At 44.9% G+C, this 19,533-nt stretch overlaps 1 protein-coding gene across 1 annotated transcript in view; it reads left to right on the forward strand.

Annotated features, from left to right (window-relative positions):
• Positions 1-19,533, forward strand: part of LOC117360896 — a 129,706-nt gene that overhangs the window by 88,123 nt on the left and 22,050 nt on the right. The window contains exon 7 of the mRNA XM_033945533.1: positions 8,752-8,922. Coding sequence (XP_033801424.1) covers positions 8,752-8,922 — 171 coding nt within the window. The remainder of the gene's footprint in view (positions 1-8,751; positions 8,923-19,533) is intronic.

Genomic DNA, 19,533 nt, shown 5'->3' on the forward strand with positions numbered 1-19,533 from the left:
CGGTATTAAATTATAGTCTTTCAAATCCACAACCAAATTTGATTTTTTAGGGATCCAAATTATGCAAATTAAGCTAATTCTCATGGAAATATATTCATGAACATTTAGAGCTCCTTTTACTAAGCTGCGATAGCGTTTTTAGTGCGCGCAGAATTCTAGCCGCTCTATGCGGCTAGAATTAACGCCAGCTCAGTGCTGGCATTAGCGTCTAGAGTGCGCTAAAACCACTATCGCAGCTTAGTAAAAGGAGCCCTTATTGTGGATATAATGAGAATCAGACCACTTTGTAGATTTTCAGAACTGAAAATAAGATCTTATTGATTCAGAGATTAATATACTAAGCTGGGGAGCTATACGGGGCAAATCTATAACTGGGCAAAATAATTTAGGTGCCTTGAGGCCACACACTAAGCACCAATTTTATAATGGCTTCTGTATGCCATGTTTCTGTTATAGGGATATGAATGTAAGTTGACACTAGTGAATCTACATTTTGAAACACCCACTTATGGTGTGTCAGTAGGCAGGTGTAAATGGATATGCCTAACTGCATGCTTATAAATTGGAGACATGCCTATGCCCCTCCCATGTGCTTGCACAACTCACGCTAAAGCATTTACACACTCTGTTCTGGAATTCCATATTGGGCACTTGCACACAGTGCCAATTTCCTCAGCACTTATACTCGCAAGCCCCCAAATTCTATATAGGACACCTTAAGTTGTGCACTCCATGGTGTGGCCTCACCTTGACTATTGCATTCAATTCTAGTCGCCAAATATCATAAAAGATATAGCGGTACTAGGAAAGGTTCAAAGAAGAGCAACCGAGGTGATAAAAGGGATGGAACGCCTCTCATATGAGAAAAGGCTAAAGAGGTTAGGGCTCTTCAGCTTGGAAAAGAGACGGCTGAGTGATGTAGAGTGAGTATAAGTGAATCAATTTTTTACTCTTTCAAAAATTATGAAGACTAGGGGATACTCAATGAAGTCACAGGGAGATATATTTAAAACCAATAGCAGGAAATATTTTTCGCTCAGAGAATAGTTAAGCTCTGGAATGCATTGCCAGAGGTTGTGGTAAGAATGGATAGAGTAGCTGGTTTTAAGAAGGATTTGGACAATTTCCTGGAGGAAAAGTCCATAGTCTATTATCGAGGCAGACATGGGAGAAGCCACTGCTTGCCCTGGATTGGTGGCATGGAATGTTGCTATTATTTGGGTTTTGTCAGGTACTTGTGACCTAAATTGGCCACCGTGAAGACGGGATACTGGGCTAGATTGACCATTGGTCTGACCCAGTAAGGCTATTCTTATATTCTTATAATTAATTATCCTAATCAGCACCAATATTTTGCAATTAACACCTCGTAATTGATGCTAATTGTCACTAAGGGCTCCTTTTACAAAGGTGCGCTAGCGTTTTTAGCGCATGCACCGGATTAGCGCGCGCTATCTGAAAAACTACTGCCTGCTCAAGAGGAGGCGGTAGCAGCTAGCGCCTGCTATTCTGCACGTTAAAGCCCTAACACACCTTGGTAAAAGGAGCCGTAAGTAAAAGTTACAACTCGGAAAGCAGAATTCTATGAAAACTTTGCACCAGTTGCAGTGCTTGAATCTGATAAGGGGCTATGGCCAGGGGCAGGTAGTGGCCATTCCTAAAAGTTATGTGTACTGTTATAGAGGAGTCTCATGCGCATTTGTATCCTGCTTGGATTATGTTCTTCCTCTTGAGGAAGCGGGAGTGAAACACGAATTTCATGTAGAGGCAGAAGAATTAGGAAGAATGACTGTTTTTGAATTTGGAATTTTTGAACTGTTGTGTGATTGAGTTTGGACACTGAGTTTCACTTTTGGGTGAGCTCCAACCATGGAATCTGCTGCCTATGATGCTAGTGCTGCCTTCATGAAGCCTGCACTGCTGCTGATTATACAGATAAGATCATAACAAGATAAGTGCTTTCTTTTTGACTTTCAGGTGATTTTTTCTAAACGTTTTAGGAGGCAGGAAGGGAGTGCAATGATGCATTTGATAACACCTTACTCGAATCATTGTTGCCGGTGCTAATTGGTGTTAATGTGACTGAGCACTATTATTTAATGAGTATGTTAGATTTGTAGATATTTATATAGGGATTTTTTTTACTGTGAATTTACTGTTATAGAATATGCCAGATTCGTTCACAATTTAGATGCAGGCATTTTGGTTTATTTTTAGTTGGTCTAAATGGGTGTACCTAAAAATTATATGACCCACTGGTGCTTAGTGCAATTCTATAAAAGGTATTTATTTAGTTTAAAACTTATAATCCACACAATTCAAATTGTTCTAATTGGCACTGATTTTGGAGGCCACATTATCAAAAGGATGTGCTGAGAGTGGAGTCGGTTCAGCAAATGGCCACCAGGATGGTCTCAGGACTCAAGGATCTCCCATATGAGGAACGTCTAGGTAAGTTGCAGCTATACTCTCTCGAGGAACGCAGAGAGAGGGGAGATATGATAGAGACGTTCAAATATGTAACTGGCCGTATTGAGGTAGAAGAAGATATCTTTTACCTTACAGGACCTACGGCAACAAGAGGGCATCTGTTGAAACTCAGGGGTGGGAGATTTCATAGCAACACTAGGAAGTATTTCTTCACTGAAAGGGTGGTTGATCGTTGGAATGATCTTCCACTTCTTCAGGTAATTGAGGCAAGCAACGTGCTCGATTTTAAGAAAAAATGGGATAAGCATGTGGGTTCACTTTGTGGAAGTGCTTAGGGGGGAGGGTCCTTAGGGTGGGCAGACTTGTTGGGCCAGTGGCCCTTTTCTGCCGTCATATTCTATGTTTCTATATTTAGAATCAGGCCCAAGATGCACCTAACTGCACATGTCCAGTTACAGAATTGCCCTGCCTGTGTGTAAAAGCATGTACAATGACCAGAAATGTGCAAAATGCTGTTAATTTGGTCTTTTGAGTATTTTAGTGTGCATAATGCTGCACTGCAAAAATCTCCAGAGATCAGCTTCACAAGTAGCAAATGCTCACACATAATTAAGCATAGATGGAAGTTTATTTTAAATTCTTCACCTGCAGTGATGCAAAATCATGCAAAGCACATGGCCAGAAACAATTTTTTTATAAAATCTTTGGTATGAAAATGGCTTAGCAGGCCAAATTTTTTAGCAAGTAATATACAGAAAAATTACACATGTACGTTTTCAACAAGGCTTGTAAAAGTATTTCTATGTAAATTTATTTATATTTATTAACTGCACAGTCCAAAAGTATTTGGCAGTGTGCAAATCCACACAGAAAATAAAACAGTACTAAGTTAAAATAAACAAGATAACAAGTTCATCATAAACTGGTTCACTAATTTTCCTGCTGCGAAATTCATTTTTGGAAAAAGTAAATTTGACTATGGGCTTCTTTTACTAAGGTGCGCTAGCGATTTTAGCTCCTGTTAAAAGCTAGTGCTTCCATAGAGCTTGTGTTAGTATTTTTCATTTAGCGCATGCTAAAAACGCTAGTGCACCTTAGGGCCTGTTTTACAAAGCCGCTCTAGCGGCTGCAGCGTGGTAACGGCCCCGAAGCCCATAGAGATTTAAAGGGCTTTGGGGCTGTTGACGTGCGGGAGCCACTAGCGCGGCTTTGTAAAACAGGCCCTTAGTAAAAGGAGCCCCATGTGTCTCCTTTGCTTTTAAACCTTCACTGGCTTCCGGTCTATCTCAGGATTCACTTTAAATGTGCATGTATTGCTTTTAAAAATTTTATATGTTATCTTCATCCCTCTTGTCCCTTTATTATGAAATGCTTATAGATTCTCCTATGCAAGAGGCACAATTCAAACTCTCAATTCAGTGAAAGGAATCAAAGGAGTCAAGAATTTCAGTCAATCCTTGGTTTTCAAATTTTCTCAACTATGGAACGAACTTCCTCTTATTTTAAGGGGTCCTAGTCCTGGTCCTTTTCAACTTTCTGATTGTTACTTTTTTCAGTATTCTTTTAGTTACTGTTAACCGAGTTGAGCTCCTTTCTGGCTGAAGACTCAGTATACAAAGCTAAGTTTTAGTTTAGTTTAACATTTTGTACCTTCGCTATAGTTAATTTGTCACCGAGGCTGATTTTTCAAGACCTGTTGACATAGAAAAGTTTTAAGTCTCTCAAATTCTGCGCAATTTTGCAGTGCTCTCAAGGTAGGTGGTGGTCCATTCCAAAATTTTGGTCCTTCAACTTTGAAAATGGAGGAGCATTGTTCACCTAATTTAATAGATTTACAGGATGGTATATCCAATAGATTCTGATTAGATGATCTAAGCATTCTTACTGTTTCATATATTTGTGATGCTGTGGCAAAAACCAAGTTGTTTAATACTTTGAACATCAGTGATAAAATTGCAAATGTGATTTGGTATTTTATGGGAAGCCAATGAAGGAGTGATATGATAAGACCTAGGCCAGTGTTCTTAAACCTGTGCTGGGGAACCCCCAGCAAGTCAGGTTTCCAAGATAGCTCTAATGAATATGCATGAAGCAGATTTACATGCCTGTCACCTCTGTTATATTCAAATCTGCCTCATGCATATTCATTAGGGATATCTTGAAAACCCAACTGGATGGGGGTCCTCCAACACAGGTGTAAGAACCACTGATCGAGGGAAACCAAAGACAACTCCGGCTGCTATGTTTTGAGCTATTTCTAATGCCCTAAACAGATCTACAGAACTTGATGCATTGACCTCAAAAAGGAGCAATTCTATAACTGGGCACTACAATATAGGTGCCCAAATTATGCGAGCTACGAACTTACCCATACAGAATAACCTATAAGATTTTATTATTAGCCTTTAAGATCTCCAAACAGCCAGAATTCATTAACAGAATACTAATCCCATATACACCCTCAAGAACACTAAGGGCTCCTTTTACTAAGCTGCGCTAGCGGTTTTAGTGTGCGCTGCAGTGCGCCGCGCGCTAGACGCCAACGCCTCCATTGAGCTGGCGTTAGTTTTTGGCACATAACATGGGGTTAGCACTCGGCAATGTAGCGCACGCTAAAAACGCTAGCGCACCTTAGTAAAAGGAACCCTAAGATTTCAAAGTCAGAACCTTTTAGTAATACCCACACCACAACAATAAATTTATGATATTACACGCTCCTCCATATTTTCAGTCACAGCTCCACAATTATGGAACTCCATACCCTCTTAACTCCATGAAGAAACTTCTATGGATAGATTTAAATCGAACCTAAAGACCTTTTTATTCAAGGATGCATTCGATTTATGAGCTCCATCTCTCTTTATATCTTCTGCACAAACGGAATCCTCCCCTCCCCTAGTGTATTTACCTTAAATGTCTTCCTTTCCTATGCAGAACTGTAGTTCTCCCCTCTAACCTCTTGTAATCAAATGTAATTAACATAAATGATGTTATGTCCATCTGTCCGTACTGTAAGTGTTAATGTTTGTTTTCCATATTTTATAATTTTATTATTGTACACCGCCTAGAAGTTCCTATAGGCCAGGGATCTCAAAGTCCCTCCTTAAGGGCCGCAATCCAGTCGGGTTTTCAGGATTTCCCCAATGAATATGCATCGAAAGCAGTGCATGCACATAGATCTCATGCATATTCATTGGGGAAATCCTGAAAACCCGACTGGATTGCGGCCCTCAAGGAGGGACTTTGAGACCCCTGCTATAGGCGGTATAGCAAACTTTAATACATCTTGAAACTTGAAGTGTAAGTCAGCATCTATGTGCCTACATTTAGGTATGCCCACTCACACCATGTCAATTGCAAACATAAATGCCTGCATCTAAATTTGGCACCTTAACACATAACTTACACTATTCTGTAAGTCACACACACATAGATGTTGGATTCATCCGTGCTGCTCCCCCTAAGAATGCCCCTTGCAGTTGTATGAGTAAATTATACAATACCGCTGAGCTCTTGGCTAGCACACGTGTGTAAACAGTAACAGTCTGGTGCATGACTACTAGAATTTTATAACTTATGTGAACAGTTGGCACCTACCATTGACTTGTTAAAGAATGAGTTTATATCCAGCTTTATCAGTGCAAGGATATTGTGTGGCAATTATTTAAAGGAGCAACTGTATTATTCTCATGTGACATTGTAAATGATAGCAGATGAAATCCAATTTGCCTATTCTGTCTGTTCAACTGAAATGCTTCTTCTCTTGTTCTACTGTTCCCTCTAAGCTGAGTGGGAGTCCTCCAACTGCATTGCTACCAGAGGGGGCAGTGCTTCAATACTATGTTTTCAATCCCTAGAGGCAGGCAGCTTCCCTGAAGTTCTGCAGAGCGTGCCTGTCCCTCATTAGTGAAAAAATGATAGCGAAATGGCATCCTTCACTGGATGGTTGTAGCTGGAGGGTTGTAGCTGGAGGACTCCCACTCAGATTAGAGGAAACAATGTCTGGTTCCCTACCACACTAAGTAGATGGATATACAAATTCCTGTACCCAAACCAACACCATCTTAAGACACCGGGTGGCAAGGGGCAACAATGGCCATTCAAACTTGGATCTGGTACCAGGGAAAGAGAAGATAGAGAAAAATAGTGTATGTGAAGTGGAAGAAGCAATCCTTCCTCAAACTGATATCCTATCTTTATAAGAATAGCCTTACTGGGTCAGACCAATTGTCCTTCAAGCCCAATAACCCGTTCTCACGGTGGCCAAGCCAGGTTCCTAAGATCTGGCCAAAGCCCAAGGAGTAGCAACATTCCATGCTACCGATCTAGGGCAAGCAGTGGCTTCCCCCAAGTCTTTCTCAACAGACTATGGACTTTTCCTCTAGTAAATTGTCCAAGTCTTTCTTAAAACCAGCTACGCTATCCGCTCTTACCACAATCTCTGGCAATGCATTCCAGAGCTTAACTATTCTCTGAATGAAAACAATTTCCTCCTATTGGTTTTAAAAGTATTTCCCTGTAACTTTATCGAGTGTCCCCTAATGTTTGTAATTTTTGATGGAGTGAAAAATTGATCCACTTGTACCCGCTCTATTCCATTCAGAATTTTGTAGACTTCAATCATATCTCCCCTCAACCGTGTCTTTTCCAAGCTGAAGAGCCCTATCCTTTTTAGTCTTTCCTCATACAAGAGGAGTTCCATCCCCTTTATCATCTTGGTCACTCGTCTTTGAACCTTTTCTAATGCCACTATATCTTTCTTGAGATAAGGAGTCCAGAATTGAACGCAATACTCCAGATGAGGTCACATCATGGAGCGATACAGGGGCATTATAACATTCTTAGTCTTGTTAACTATCTTTTTTAAAATAATTCCTAGCATCCTGTTTGCTTTTTTGGCCATTGCCGCACATTGGGCGGAAGGTTTCATCGTATTGTCTACAATGACACCCAGATCCTTTTCTTTGGCACTAACCTCCAAGGTGGACTCTAGCATCCAGTAACTGTGATTTGGATTATTCTTCCCAATGTGCATCACTTTGCATTTGTCCACATTAAATTTCATCTGCTACTTAGATACCCAGTCTTCCAATTTCCTAAGGTCTGCTTACAATTTTTCACAATCCACATACGTTTTGACAACTTTGACCAGTTTAGTGTCATCTGCAAATTTAATCACCTCACTCGTCTTTCCTCGGTTACTGCCCTTGCTGCCATCTAAGCTGCTTGTGACATCACATCACCAGAGACCATGAACTTGAAGAGGAAAGCCTCACTGAGAGAGCATTACAGAAGATGGCATGGGTCTAAGAAAGAAGGAGACAAAACCCTTAAATAGCATGATGCCAACTCATTTGCATACTGGGGAATTGCCTGTTGGGAAAGACTTATAGTTTTCACCCTGACATTAAAAGGAACCTTATCTCATGACCTCCAGACTGAAACAACCTAGAAGGGAGTACTTGGCAACAAGGACTCTGTAGGGCTTAACCTTCTTTATGTGGTCAGAGTATAGCCAAGGACCTAACCTACCAGTGGGGCAAGAGTGACCATTGGTGACCCGAGTGTACAGAAGTGCCTGGGTGACTGGAGGAGCCAAGCAATCGGAAAGGGACTGAAGAACCCCAAGGACCAGAAGTAGCTGGAAGAACTGATGGAATTGAAGGGCTCAAATGACCAGTGGCAGTCACAAAGACCCAAAGAATATATTAAGTTGCGAGACTCTACTGAGCGGGTGAATGAAACTGCTAAATGAACTGACAAACAGGGAGCTACATGACTTCACTCACACTGAACCAACAGCAGCAGAGTAGTTCAGATCCATAAGTTTGTAATCTATAGTCCCTATTCACAGCTGCTACTTTTATACATAGTCTGATGATTACTACATAATAAACTATTCATTTGATAATATTTGCTATATTTGATATGTTTGTCATTGGATTCAACACTCTTTTCACATCAAGGTTTCTAGCTCAATCTATGATCAAATTAGTGGCAACCAAAAGACCAATTAACTAATGGTCATTCATGACCTAAATAAAATGACCTGGTGTTCTACAGGTTTAATTCTTACTAGACAAGAGCTCGCATCACAGCCACCAATACTGCTGGCATTAATTTATAGCACATTGGGAAGAAACAAAAGGTTGAATCAACCATTATACTTCTGAAGCATACTGGGGTGAACAGCACTCGCTCACCTCATTGAACCTTCCAGTTGGTTTTCAGACACATTTGCTATAATGCATTGAATTGAAAGTTCTAATCTGGAATCTAGCTTGTTATACTTGTGTTCTCCTTTCCACATGTTTCCCATAGAGAGATCCAACCCCAGAGGACAGACGATGGTTGACTGATGAGCAGCTCCTAAGGGTTGCCAATGATATGTCGAAGAAAAGAAGAGACTGGAAGCTATTGGCTAATAATCTTGGATTGTTGGAAAATAACTGTCTTTCTTTTGAAAAACAGCATCGAGAAACTAAAGACCAGGTAACAGAGAAACTTTAAAACTCAACACTTTTAGAATCTGCCTGTATGCATGACACAAAGAGGATTCATAAGAACATAAGCTGTGCCTCTGCTGGATCAGACCAGAGGTCCATCATGCCCAGCAGTCCACTCACGCGGCGGCCCATCAGGTCCAGGACCTGTATACTAGCCCTCCTATCTATACCCTTCTATCCCCTTTTCCTTCAGAAAATTGTCCAATCCCTTCTTGAATTCCAATATCGTACCCTGTCCTATCACTCCCTCTGGAAGCGCGTTCCAGGTGTCCACCACCTGTTGGGTGAAGAAGAACTTCCTAGCATTCACTTGCCAGAAAAATATTTAGACTAGTTGATCGGTTGGTTTAACATTTTATAGAATACAAATATATTCAGGTGATATGTGCCAGTGTTAAAACAAAAAATTCACACAGGAGATGTGAATCCATTCTCTACAATACAAAAGGCCCAATGAAGAGGTCAATGCGGGGTACTCCCATAAGGCAATGCTTACCCATGGTTATTTTATATGTATTTCTAAGGGAGAAGCAAGACCCCCCAAATTTCCTTGTGTCCATGGAATAAGGATTTTCTTAACAGGATCTTCTATGTTAAAGTTTATGTGCCTTTGTTCAAGTTGCATCTTGCAGTTCTTTCCATTTTTATGTTATGACTTTCTGCAGAGTTTAGAGAAATTTCAGGGGGAAAAGATATATTTCTAATGTAAATATTCTTAGAAACTGGTTTCATCTAAGCTCACAAATCAAATCCCATTCTTCCATGGTTTCCTTTATTTAACTGTATATCAATACTGCCACATTGTGGACAGACCTCTGAAAGACAATGTTGATTTTCTCTTGCTGTTGCTAATACAAAATTGTTTATCTAGCAGATATTTAAAAAAAGAAAGCAAATTATTCTGTTAAAGGTAAGACTCATAGTTTGCTACAATTCCATGACCATATCAAATATAGCAGAATTTATCTTTTGTAATACAGGCACAAAGGCCCATATCCTATAAACAGGGCCTTAAGGTAGGTGCCCTACAGGTGCCTAACTTAAGTGGCAACATTTAAAAATGAGTTTAAAATAGTTTAAAAACAAAAATGTAGGCACCTAGAGGCACCTAGATTGCATTTACGGGGGTGCCGTAGAACGCCTAAGGTTGAAGTAGGTATAGCTAATTCCAGAAACGACCTTAGGCATCTTCAGTCACCTCTGTAAATTTAATTCCCTTCAAACCAATGTAGGCCTCGAAAACCCTGGCCTAATTTTCCAGTACCTATGTTTGAGGTGGCCATGATTCTACAAATGGCACTGCTATGTGATTGGCGGCCGTTTTTTAGGTAGCCACCGATACCAGCGCTGTTTGTAGAATCCAGCCCATACTTTCTACTAACCCCTGCTGCTCAGGTCTGATTTTACGTAGAAGGAACTGCCCAAGATGCTGCAGCTACATTTTATTGTAAACCTGCCAAATCTCCATCTTTCAGTGGAAGTCTTCTGCTTTGGGAAATGCAGAGAAAGTACCTGTATGTAATATGTAAGCCATTTTGGTTCTACCGGAGAAAGCACGAGCGTTTATGCCAAGCAAAAGCTGGTGCAAATGTTCACAGGGGTAAAATAAATTAATGGGACTGGCAAATCATGAACAATAAATCAAAAACACCTGCCCAACATCTCAAATCACTGAGTAATGGTTATACATATCAAGCTGTTTTTCTTTTAAATACAATTGAGCCTCAGAAGCAGCTTATTTCTCGGGCAAGATTACCCGAAAAGTTTTTCAATAGCCGCAAGCTTCCTCACTGGCTCACCAACAACAAAATTTCTCAATAAATATATAAGGTACTTAAATATTATAATAGTTTTACTCTTCTTAGATGCCAAGTAGTGGCGTAATGCCAAACCCCACCTTTGTACTGGCATTTAAGTGCTTAAATTAAGGTATTCTAGAAGCACCGTGCCTAGTTGCCTGGTTTGCCCAGTATCCTGTTTTTCAGCAGAGGTCAGGTCATAAGCATCTGGCAGAAACCCAAATAGTAGCAGCATTCTCTAACCCTGGTTTACTATAAGTCTCTGGACACCAGCTTGCTCTGGGGATGGGTAACCAGACCAGGCACTTGAAAAAAGAGATTAAATTTCTGAGTGTTGAATGCAGGCTGGGGTTGGACTTACTCCGGTGGGATATAAGACAACCCCCCTCTTACTCTTTAATCCATCCCTTTCTATCAGTTCTCAGAGGTAAAGACACCAAATTGGAACACTTCACTGTTGAACTTTTCAGTAACATGCAATTACAGTGTCCAAACATAAATACAAATTAGACTAACTTTTTACTAGGAATGGGGGTATAATTGATTTTTTCAAATACCCGATCAGATGTAAAAAAAAAATAAAAATTAGATGACCATTTACAGCAGTTCAATATAATTCTTGTCCTCTTATCCCCATCCTGAATGGCAACTCCAGTGAAGACTGCATTCTGATTCTCTTCCAGACAAGGATTCAAAAATAGACACCCCCACAAAAAAAAAAATCAAAGTATCATACCGGGATCCCACCAGACCTCTTGCCTATCAAATCTAACTTGGAGACCCGGACCTCCCTGTCCATCCTCCCAACTGGAGCATGTGGTCTCTCTATCACCCACCTTAAGTCACCCTGCAGGCACTCTTGCCTTGCTTGGCTCCAGTATACTCTCTGCTTCAAATCTGGAGCTCACACTTGCTATCCTCTGTTCTTCTGATAGAGGCAGCCTCCACACACTCAAACTTGTTACAGCCTTCTTTGGTGATACCTCATGGGATGCTCCCTGTATACACTGGTCAATGGCTGGGAGCATGGGAGACCAAAGACCTCTTCTGTAGCAACAAATGCATTTTCCCCCCATTAGTCTTCTTCCCCTAATGATACCCCCTGTCACTCATCTAACATAACTATAAAATTCATAACTAAATTGTTAGCTCCCATATTTTAATAACTCTACTGAAGGAGTTTCCACTCCTCCCCCTCCCCCCAGATATTAAACACCACTCCTCTCTCCTGGTAAGTCTAGGCTTTTCCAAGGTTAATAATCCCCTGGGGAATTCACCCAAAGCTCGGTATTCCCATTTATCAGGGGAATTACAATTCCATGCCACTAATTCCAGGGCAAGCCTTAGCTTTTCCCATGTCTATCTCCAATAGCAGACTATGGACTTTTCTGTGTCTCTTGGTAGACCGGTATAGCTCCTTACGGATGGGTATTATACCTCACTGCTACTAGCAGGTGGAGACTAAGATCAAACTTGTACACTTTTCCCTCTGTATCCACGGGGGTTAGATGCAGAGCCGGACCGTGAAGTATGAAAAACTGCGAATAACTTCTCGGCCGGCTCTGACCCACCTCCCTCCCACCTTCCTCCCAATATCCTGGACCTTACCTGGTGGTCTAGCAGGCTTTTGGGGCAGGAGCCATCTTCCTACACTCCTGGCCTGTGCAGATCACTCATAGAAAATGGCTGCCATGAGTTCCCGTAGTCTCTCAAGACTACGACGGGAACTCCCTGCAGCCATTTCCTATGAGTGATCTGTATGGGGCAGGAGCGTAAGAAGATCGCTGCTGCCCCAAAAACCCGCTAGACCACCAGGTAAGGCTTAAAAATAGGCAAAAAAAATTTTTTAATCACACCCCCCAAAAAAAATCACAAATAACCAAATTCGCAGATACTGAAACCGCAGATTCAGAGGGAGAAGTGTATATCTTCCCCTCTTCTGATCCAGTCTTCCTCAGTCTACAGTAGCAGAGTGGTAGGCTAATTTCAGCTCCCCTTTTAGCACTGTTGGATTTTTGTGTTTGGACTCCTGGTTCCCCTTTTTGTGCCGGATAGAGCTTGGACAGGTCTTGTTTGGGGATCCATCCAATCTTGGGGGTGTTAAACCCGGCAGATCTTGTGCTGGGTCCCTCCCCTCCCTTCCTCCACCTCCCCATATTTTTTCTAGGGGCCTCAGCAGGTGGCCTGGCCCCCTGGTTGGTCAGCCCTCCAGCTTGAGAGCTGTGGAGTCTGTTCTGATTGGAAAAAAAAAATCCTGAGGTGTGCCAGTCTACAGGGCTCATTTCCCTGTAAAACTGCCTGTTTATTTTGTGTTTTTCTCATCAAACCGCACTTTTTCTTTCAGCTAGGGTGTTTTCCGGCATAATGAGCAATTTAAAGGGCAAAAGTGCTCATTGTGATCCATACATGAGGTACTCGGGGCCAGCCTGTGCAAGTGTTGTGCAGGCCAGAGCAGTGGGGCAGCCTTGTTGGCAGCAGTTGCCGGTGGACAGGGCGCCCCGCTGATGGTGCCTCGCAAGTCAGCTTTGGATCGTGAGGAAGCCTGGGCTTCCCCAACTCCCACGCGGAGGGTTCCCCAGCTGCTGACAGTCAGGGAGAAAGGATTCCCTTACCGCCAGTCCGGCTGGGGATTCCCTTTTCGCGTCGGTCGGTTCCTTGGCCTCAGCGCCAGGAAAGCCCCAGGCTTGTGAGACGCGGTAGGCTGCAGGAATTCCGATTTTGGTGGTTGTGGTCTATTTTCGGTGGGAACCTCCTTCTTCCTCTAAAGTTACCTCAGGTGATCTTCCCCCTATTCTGGAATATAGGAACAAGGTATTGCAGGGTCCCCTGCTGGGGCAGGGAGTCTCTTGCGGCCGCTGGGGGTCTTTTCCCCCTGAATTTTTGTTATCACTTTGAAAATCTTATGTGCTGGCGGCAGGAGGTTCTGTGTCCACTCCAGGGATCTCGGGGGGGGGGGGGGACATCTTCCCCAGCACAGCCCCACACAGCGGCAGTTTTGCCTCCATCTACTCCTCTCTCATTCCAACACCCGAGGGTCTCTTGGGATGAGGATTTTTACCCAGAGTAGCAAAATGTTATTGATGAGGACCTGGACCCTTTGGGGAGAATTCCAGGATCCTCTTGGGTAGGATTCCACCCGTGAGGGGTTCGAGTACCCCCCAGTTGGCAAAGATATATCTGTGGAGTGTATTTTTCAGCGGGACGAGCTTCATGAGTTAATTCTGCAGGTCTCCTCGGTTTTGCACTTTGAGGACACCGTGTTGGAGCCCCCGCGTATGGTGGACCCCTTGTTTCGGGGGATCCGCTCTTTTCCTATGCTTCAGGATATTCAGGATCTTATGCTCACACAGTGGCAGGTACCGGAAGCCCCTTTTCATTTTATGCGCTCTATGGCCCCCTGTATCCCATTCCTAAGGGGATAGGGACACTTTGAAGTCACCCGTGGTGGACACGGTGGTCTTGGCCATTTCTAAGAGGCATACCGTGCCTGTTAATGGCCTTGAAGGACCCGGAGGAGCATAAGTTGGAGTCCCTCCTTAAACGGAGTTTTTGATGTGATAGCTCTATCGGTCCAGGCAGTGAAATGTGGCGAGCTAGTGGCTTGGGCGTGCTTCTTATTTCTCGGATGCCATGTATGACCTCTTGTGAACATCTTTGGCCTTTGGCCTTTGGAGTGGCAGCACTCCGTACCTTGTGGCTTCGTGCTTGGTCGGCGGATTCGGCATCCAAGGCTAGGTTGACAAAGTTTCCTTTTAAAGGATCTTTCTTGTTCGGGGTGGACCTGGACAGGTTGATTCAGACTCACTTATTCCTTAATGCCTCATTTGCCTGAGGCTAGGCCTAGGCCGCTGGCTCGAGGTGGCGCTGCTCATGGGCATGATTTCCGCTGTTTCCACTCTGGTAGAGGGGTTGCCTCTTTTCCATCTTTTGGGCTCTCTAGAAGTCGATTCTTCCAGCTCCTGCAGTGCTTTCGGTGGCCTGCTGGGGTGCAGGTAGCGCCCCAGCCAGGTCCCCTGCCGCCCATCTTGCCCCATGACTCCTTGCCGGCACCCGTCTTGGTTCTGGTGGGCGCACGGCTGTGAGAATTTTATCCAAAGTGGGCAGACATCACGTCTGATCAGTGGGTTCTGGAAGTGATTCAGGACAGCTATGCTTTGGAGTTCACACGGTCCTTGCCAGACCGTTTTTTAACTTCTCCCTCACAGGTGGTGTGGAAGCAGCAGACTTTCCGCCAGACCCTTCAAAAATTGTTAGATCTCCACATGGTGATTCCAGTTCCCCTGCAGGAGTGGGGCACAGGTTGGTACTTGATTTACTTGGTGGTGCCAAAGAAAGAAGGGACTTTTCAACCTATCCTGGATGTGCAGGGGGTCAACAGGGCTCTTCCCTTGCCTTCCTTCTGCAGGGAAACTCTGCAGTCTGTGATTCTGGTAGTTCAATTGGGGGAGTTTTCTAACCACGGCCTACTTGCTTTTTCCCATTCGGGCCTCCCATCATCACTTCCTATGCTTTGCGATCTTGGGGCCACATTTTTAGTGGCCCCAAGATCACTTCCCTTTGGTCTGGCCACGGCTCCGCAGACGTTCACCAAGGTGCTGGTGGTCGTCACAGCAGCATTACAAAAAGAGGGCTTTCTTGTTCATCCCTACCTGGATAACTGGTTGATTTGAGCCAAGTCGTTCCAGGCGAGCACTCAGGTCACGGCTCAGGTGGTGGAGTTTCTGCAATCGCTTGGATGAGTATTCACCATTGCCAAGAACCAGTTGTCTCCATCTTAGCACCTGGAATATCTAGGGGTCCTGCTTGACACCTCCTTGGGGAAGATCTTCCTTCCAGAGGCCCAGGTAAGCAACTTACAATCTCAGATTTGCCTGCTTTTGGTGTCCCAGTGTTCTCAGACACAGGTTTTCCTCCAAGTCTTGGGGTCGCTGGCGGCCTCCTTCGATGTAGTGAGGTGGTCACGGGCCCCCAGTGTCCTTTTCAGTATGCTCTTCTTCATAGGTGGTCGCCTCAGAGGCACAGTCTGGATCACCCTGTTCCGCTTCCGGGCTTAGCTCAGGGCAGTCTTCGTTAGTGGCTCTAGACCCTCCATCTTGTACAAGGGGCGAGTCTGGATCAGCCGCGGTGGACGGTGCTGCTTACGGATGCCAGTCTTCTCAGTTTGGGAGCTCAGTGTCTAGGTCACTAAGCTCAGGGCACCTGGTCCACGGAGGAGGCTTCTTGGTCGATCAATGGCTTGGAGACCAGAGCCATCCATCTGGGCAAGTCAGTCAGGGTTCTGTTGGACAATGCCATAGTGGTGGCCTATGTCAATCATCAGGGGTGCACCAGGAGCACTTTGGTGGCACAGGAGGCGACTCTGTTCATGGTCTGGGCGGAGTCGCACCTTTCAGAAATATCAGCATCCCACATGGCTGATGTGGAGAATGTTCAAGTGGACTTCCTAAGTCGTCATGTGCTAGATCCCGGAGAGTGGTGTCTCAGCCCAGTGGCTTTTCCGTTGCTAGTGCAGTCTTGGGGTCAGTCCCTCGTGGACTTGATGGCCACAAGTGTCAACACCAAAATACCCCACTTCTTCAGTTGTCACAGAGACGGTCAGGCTGAGGATCTGGATGCTCTGGTTCAACCATGGACAGCAGAGGGGCTGTGGTATGTGTTTCCTCCGTGGCCATTAGTGGGCAGAGATCTTCTGTGCATAATTCGCCACGTGGTTTTGGTGGCTCCGGATTGGTTTCGATGACCATGGTACGTGGATCTGGTGAGGCAACTTGTGGCGGATCCTCTTCCTCTGCCTCTCTTGGACAACCTTCTAACTCAGGGTCCCTTTCCAATGTTCGGTCCGGGTCCCTTTTGTCTTACGGTTTGGCTCTTTAAAGGGGTCACCTAGGTAAGAAGGGGTATTCAGATAAAGTGATCTCCACTCTCATGTGTCCCAGAGGCTTTCCACCTCTCGGGCTTATGTGAGGGCTTGGTGTCTCTTTGGGGAATGGTGTGATGTGCGTGGAGTGGTCTCTTTTTGCGCTTCCCTGCCTACCATCTTAGTGTTCTATCAGGATGGTCTAGATGGGGGGGACTGGCTTGGTCTTCTCTCCAGGTCAGCTTGTGGTTTGTCTGCCTTTCGGGGGTTAGTGCCAGGTCAATGTTTGACTGCCATTCCTGATGTGATTCATTTCTTGCGGGCGGCCAAGTTGCTCAGGTCTCCCTTGTGACCCTCTGTTCCTTTCTTGGGATATGAATCGGGTTCTGTCAGTATACCTGGACTTCCAGAAAACCTTTGACAAAGTACCTCATGAGCGCCTACTAAGGAAACTGTGGAACCACGGGGTGGAAGGGGACATACACAGATGGATCAGAAACTGGCTGGTGAACAGGAAACAGAGGATAGGAGTAAAGGGACACTATTCTGACTGGAAAGGGGTCATGTTAATTTCAGTGTTCCCGCTAAGCTGCGCTGGGGTGCGCTGACGCACAAAATATTACCTCGCAGCGCACAAGTTTCTCGTCACAGCGCACACAGTGTAGAGCACAGTTCTTCAACCGCCGGTCCGCAAACAAAATCTTGCCGGTCCGCGAAGGATTCGGTCCCCGCCGCAACGAAAGGCCGGCGTCAGCTGACTTGCAACTTCCTGTTGCAGTCGCTGTGCCGGGACTCCTGCCTTCGCCGGGACTCCTGCCTTCCACCGCGTTTGCCTCCTGCCTTGTCTCCGCACCTCCAGACCAGCAGCGGCAGCTGTGTATGCTTTTAACTTCGGCACAGAGCTGCCCCTAATCAATAGTTTAGCGCGATTTCATAAGGCAGCCTCGGGGCCTTTGCTAGGCCGGCCCACATCGCATCATCGAAGCGGGCCGGCCATCAAAGGCCCCGAGGCTGCCTCATGAAACCGCGCTAAACTATTGATTAGGGGCAGCTCTGTGCCGAAGTTAAAAGCATACAGAGCTGCCGCTGCTGGTCTGAACTCTTGGGCCGCTGAAGGAGGGCAAAAAGCAGCTGTCCTGGAGGTTTCCCTTCCTCTCGCCTTTACAGGTTCCTTTTTTCCACCTTTTTTTTTTTCCTTCAAACGGCAACGGGCCCCAGCATCGACATCAATCAAGTAAGTTCCACTGTCAATCAAGCGGTTCTGCTCGGCCAAAGCTTCCCCTGTGACATGAGCCACCCTCAGGGGAAAGAAAGTGACCCACAAAGGTGAGGGGAAGGGGGGCAGATGATGGAAGTTGGGGGGGGGGAGAGAGAGAGAGAGAGAGAAGGGGCAGATGATGGAATGGAGGAGATGAGAGAGAGAGAGAAGGGGACAGATGATGGAAGTGAGAAAAAGGGAGAGAGAGCAGAAGGCAGATGGATGTCAGTTGAGAAGGGAGAGCAGATGCTGAATGGAAGTGGGGAAAGAACACATACTGGATGGAAGGAGGAGATAAATAAAGGGGGAAGAAAATAGTAAGATAATGGAGGGGTGAGGGAAAGGGGTGACAAGCTGTGTGTAGACACAGTGAAAAGAGGGAAACGGGACTAAATAGTAAGAAAGAATTTAATTTAGATGGAGGCAGAAAATAGAGAAGGAAGACCAGAGAAGAAAAGGGAAGAGAGAGCAGAGAATGATCAGATCTGAGTGGAGGAAATGAGAAGAGAGATATGCTAAAAACCACAGGGGGAGGGAAGGATAGAGATGCCAGACCATGAGGGGAACAGAAGGAAGATGATGGATGCTAGACCAAATTGGGGGGTGGGGGGGGGCAGGAGGAGAGATGGCAGGGAAAGACAGACAGTGAATGGAAGGGGCAGATGCTGGACTGAAGAGACAGAGAAGGTTATCATGCTGCTGTACCGGGCCATGGTACGCCCTCACCTGGAGTACTGCGTCCAGCACTGGTACTTTAAGAAGGACACGGTACTACTTGAAAGGATCCAGAGAAGAGCAACTAAAATGGTTAAGGGGCTGGAGGAGTTGCCGTACAGCGAAAGATTAGAGAAACTGGGCCTCTTCTCCCTTGAGCAGAGGAGATTGAGAGGGGACATGATAGAAACATTCAAGGTACTGAAGGGAATAGACTTAGTAGCTAAGGCAGGGAGAACGAGAGGGCACTCTCTAAAGTTGAAAGGGGATAGATTCCATACAAACGTAAGGAAGTTCTGTGGTAGAAAGCAACATATTTATTTGGCTCATAACTTGCTGGCGCCCGATATTTTTAGCTCACAGTGAAAAAAGTTTGCTCACAACACCCGCCCGCTTAGAGGGAACACTGGTCATGAGTGGGGTCCCACAAGGGACAGTGCTGGGACCACTGATATTCAATATATTTATTAATGACCTGGAAACAGGGACAAAGTGTGAAGTTATAAAATTTGCGGATGACACAAAACTCTCCGGTAAGGTTAGATCTGTAGAGGAATGTAAAGAACTTCAAAGGGACCTGAACAAACTGAGTGAGTGGGCAAATAAATGGCAGATGAGCTTCAATGTAGAGAAATGTAAAGTTATGCACATAGGGAAAGGGAACCCAATGCACAACTACACGATGGGGGGGATGATACTGGGGGAAGGCAACCTAGAAAGGACTTGGGGGTTTTGGTGGATAGAACAATGAAACCGGCAGCACAGTGCGCAGCGGCCTCAAAAAAGGCGAACAGAATGTTGGGCATTATCAAAAAAGGTATTACTACCAGAACCAAGGAAGTTATCCTCCCGCTGTATAGGGCAATGGTGCGACCGCATCTGGAGTACTGCGTTCAGTACTGGTCGCCGTACCTTAAGAAGGATATGGCGATTCTCGAGAGGGTCCAGAGAAGAGCGACAAAAATGATA

Source organism: Geotrypetes seraphini, chromosome 1, assembly GCF_902459505.1.
Source record: "Geotrypetes seraphini chromosome 1, aGeoSer1.1, whole genome shotgun sequence".
Taxonomy (NCBI): Eukaryota; Metazoa; Chordata; class Amphibia; order Gymnophiona; family Dermophiidae; genus Geotrypetes; species Geotrypetes seraphini.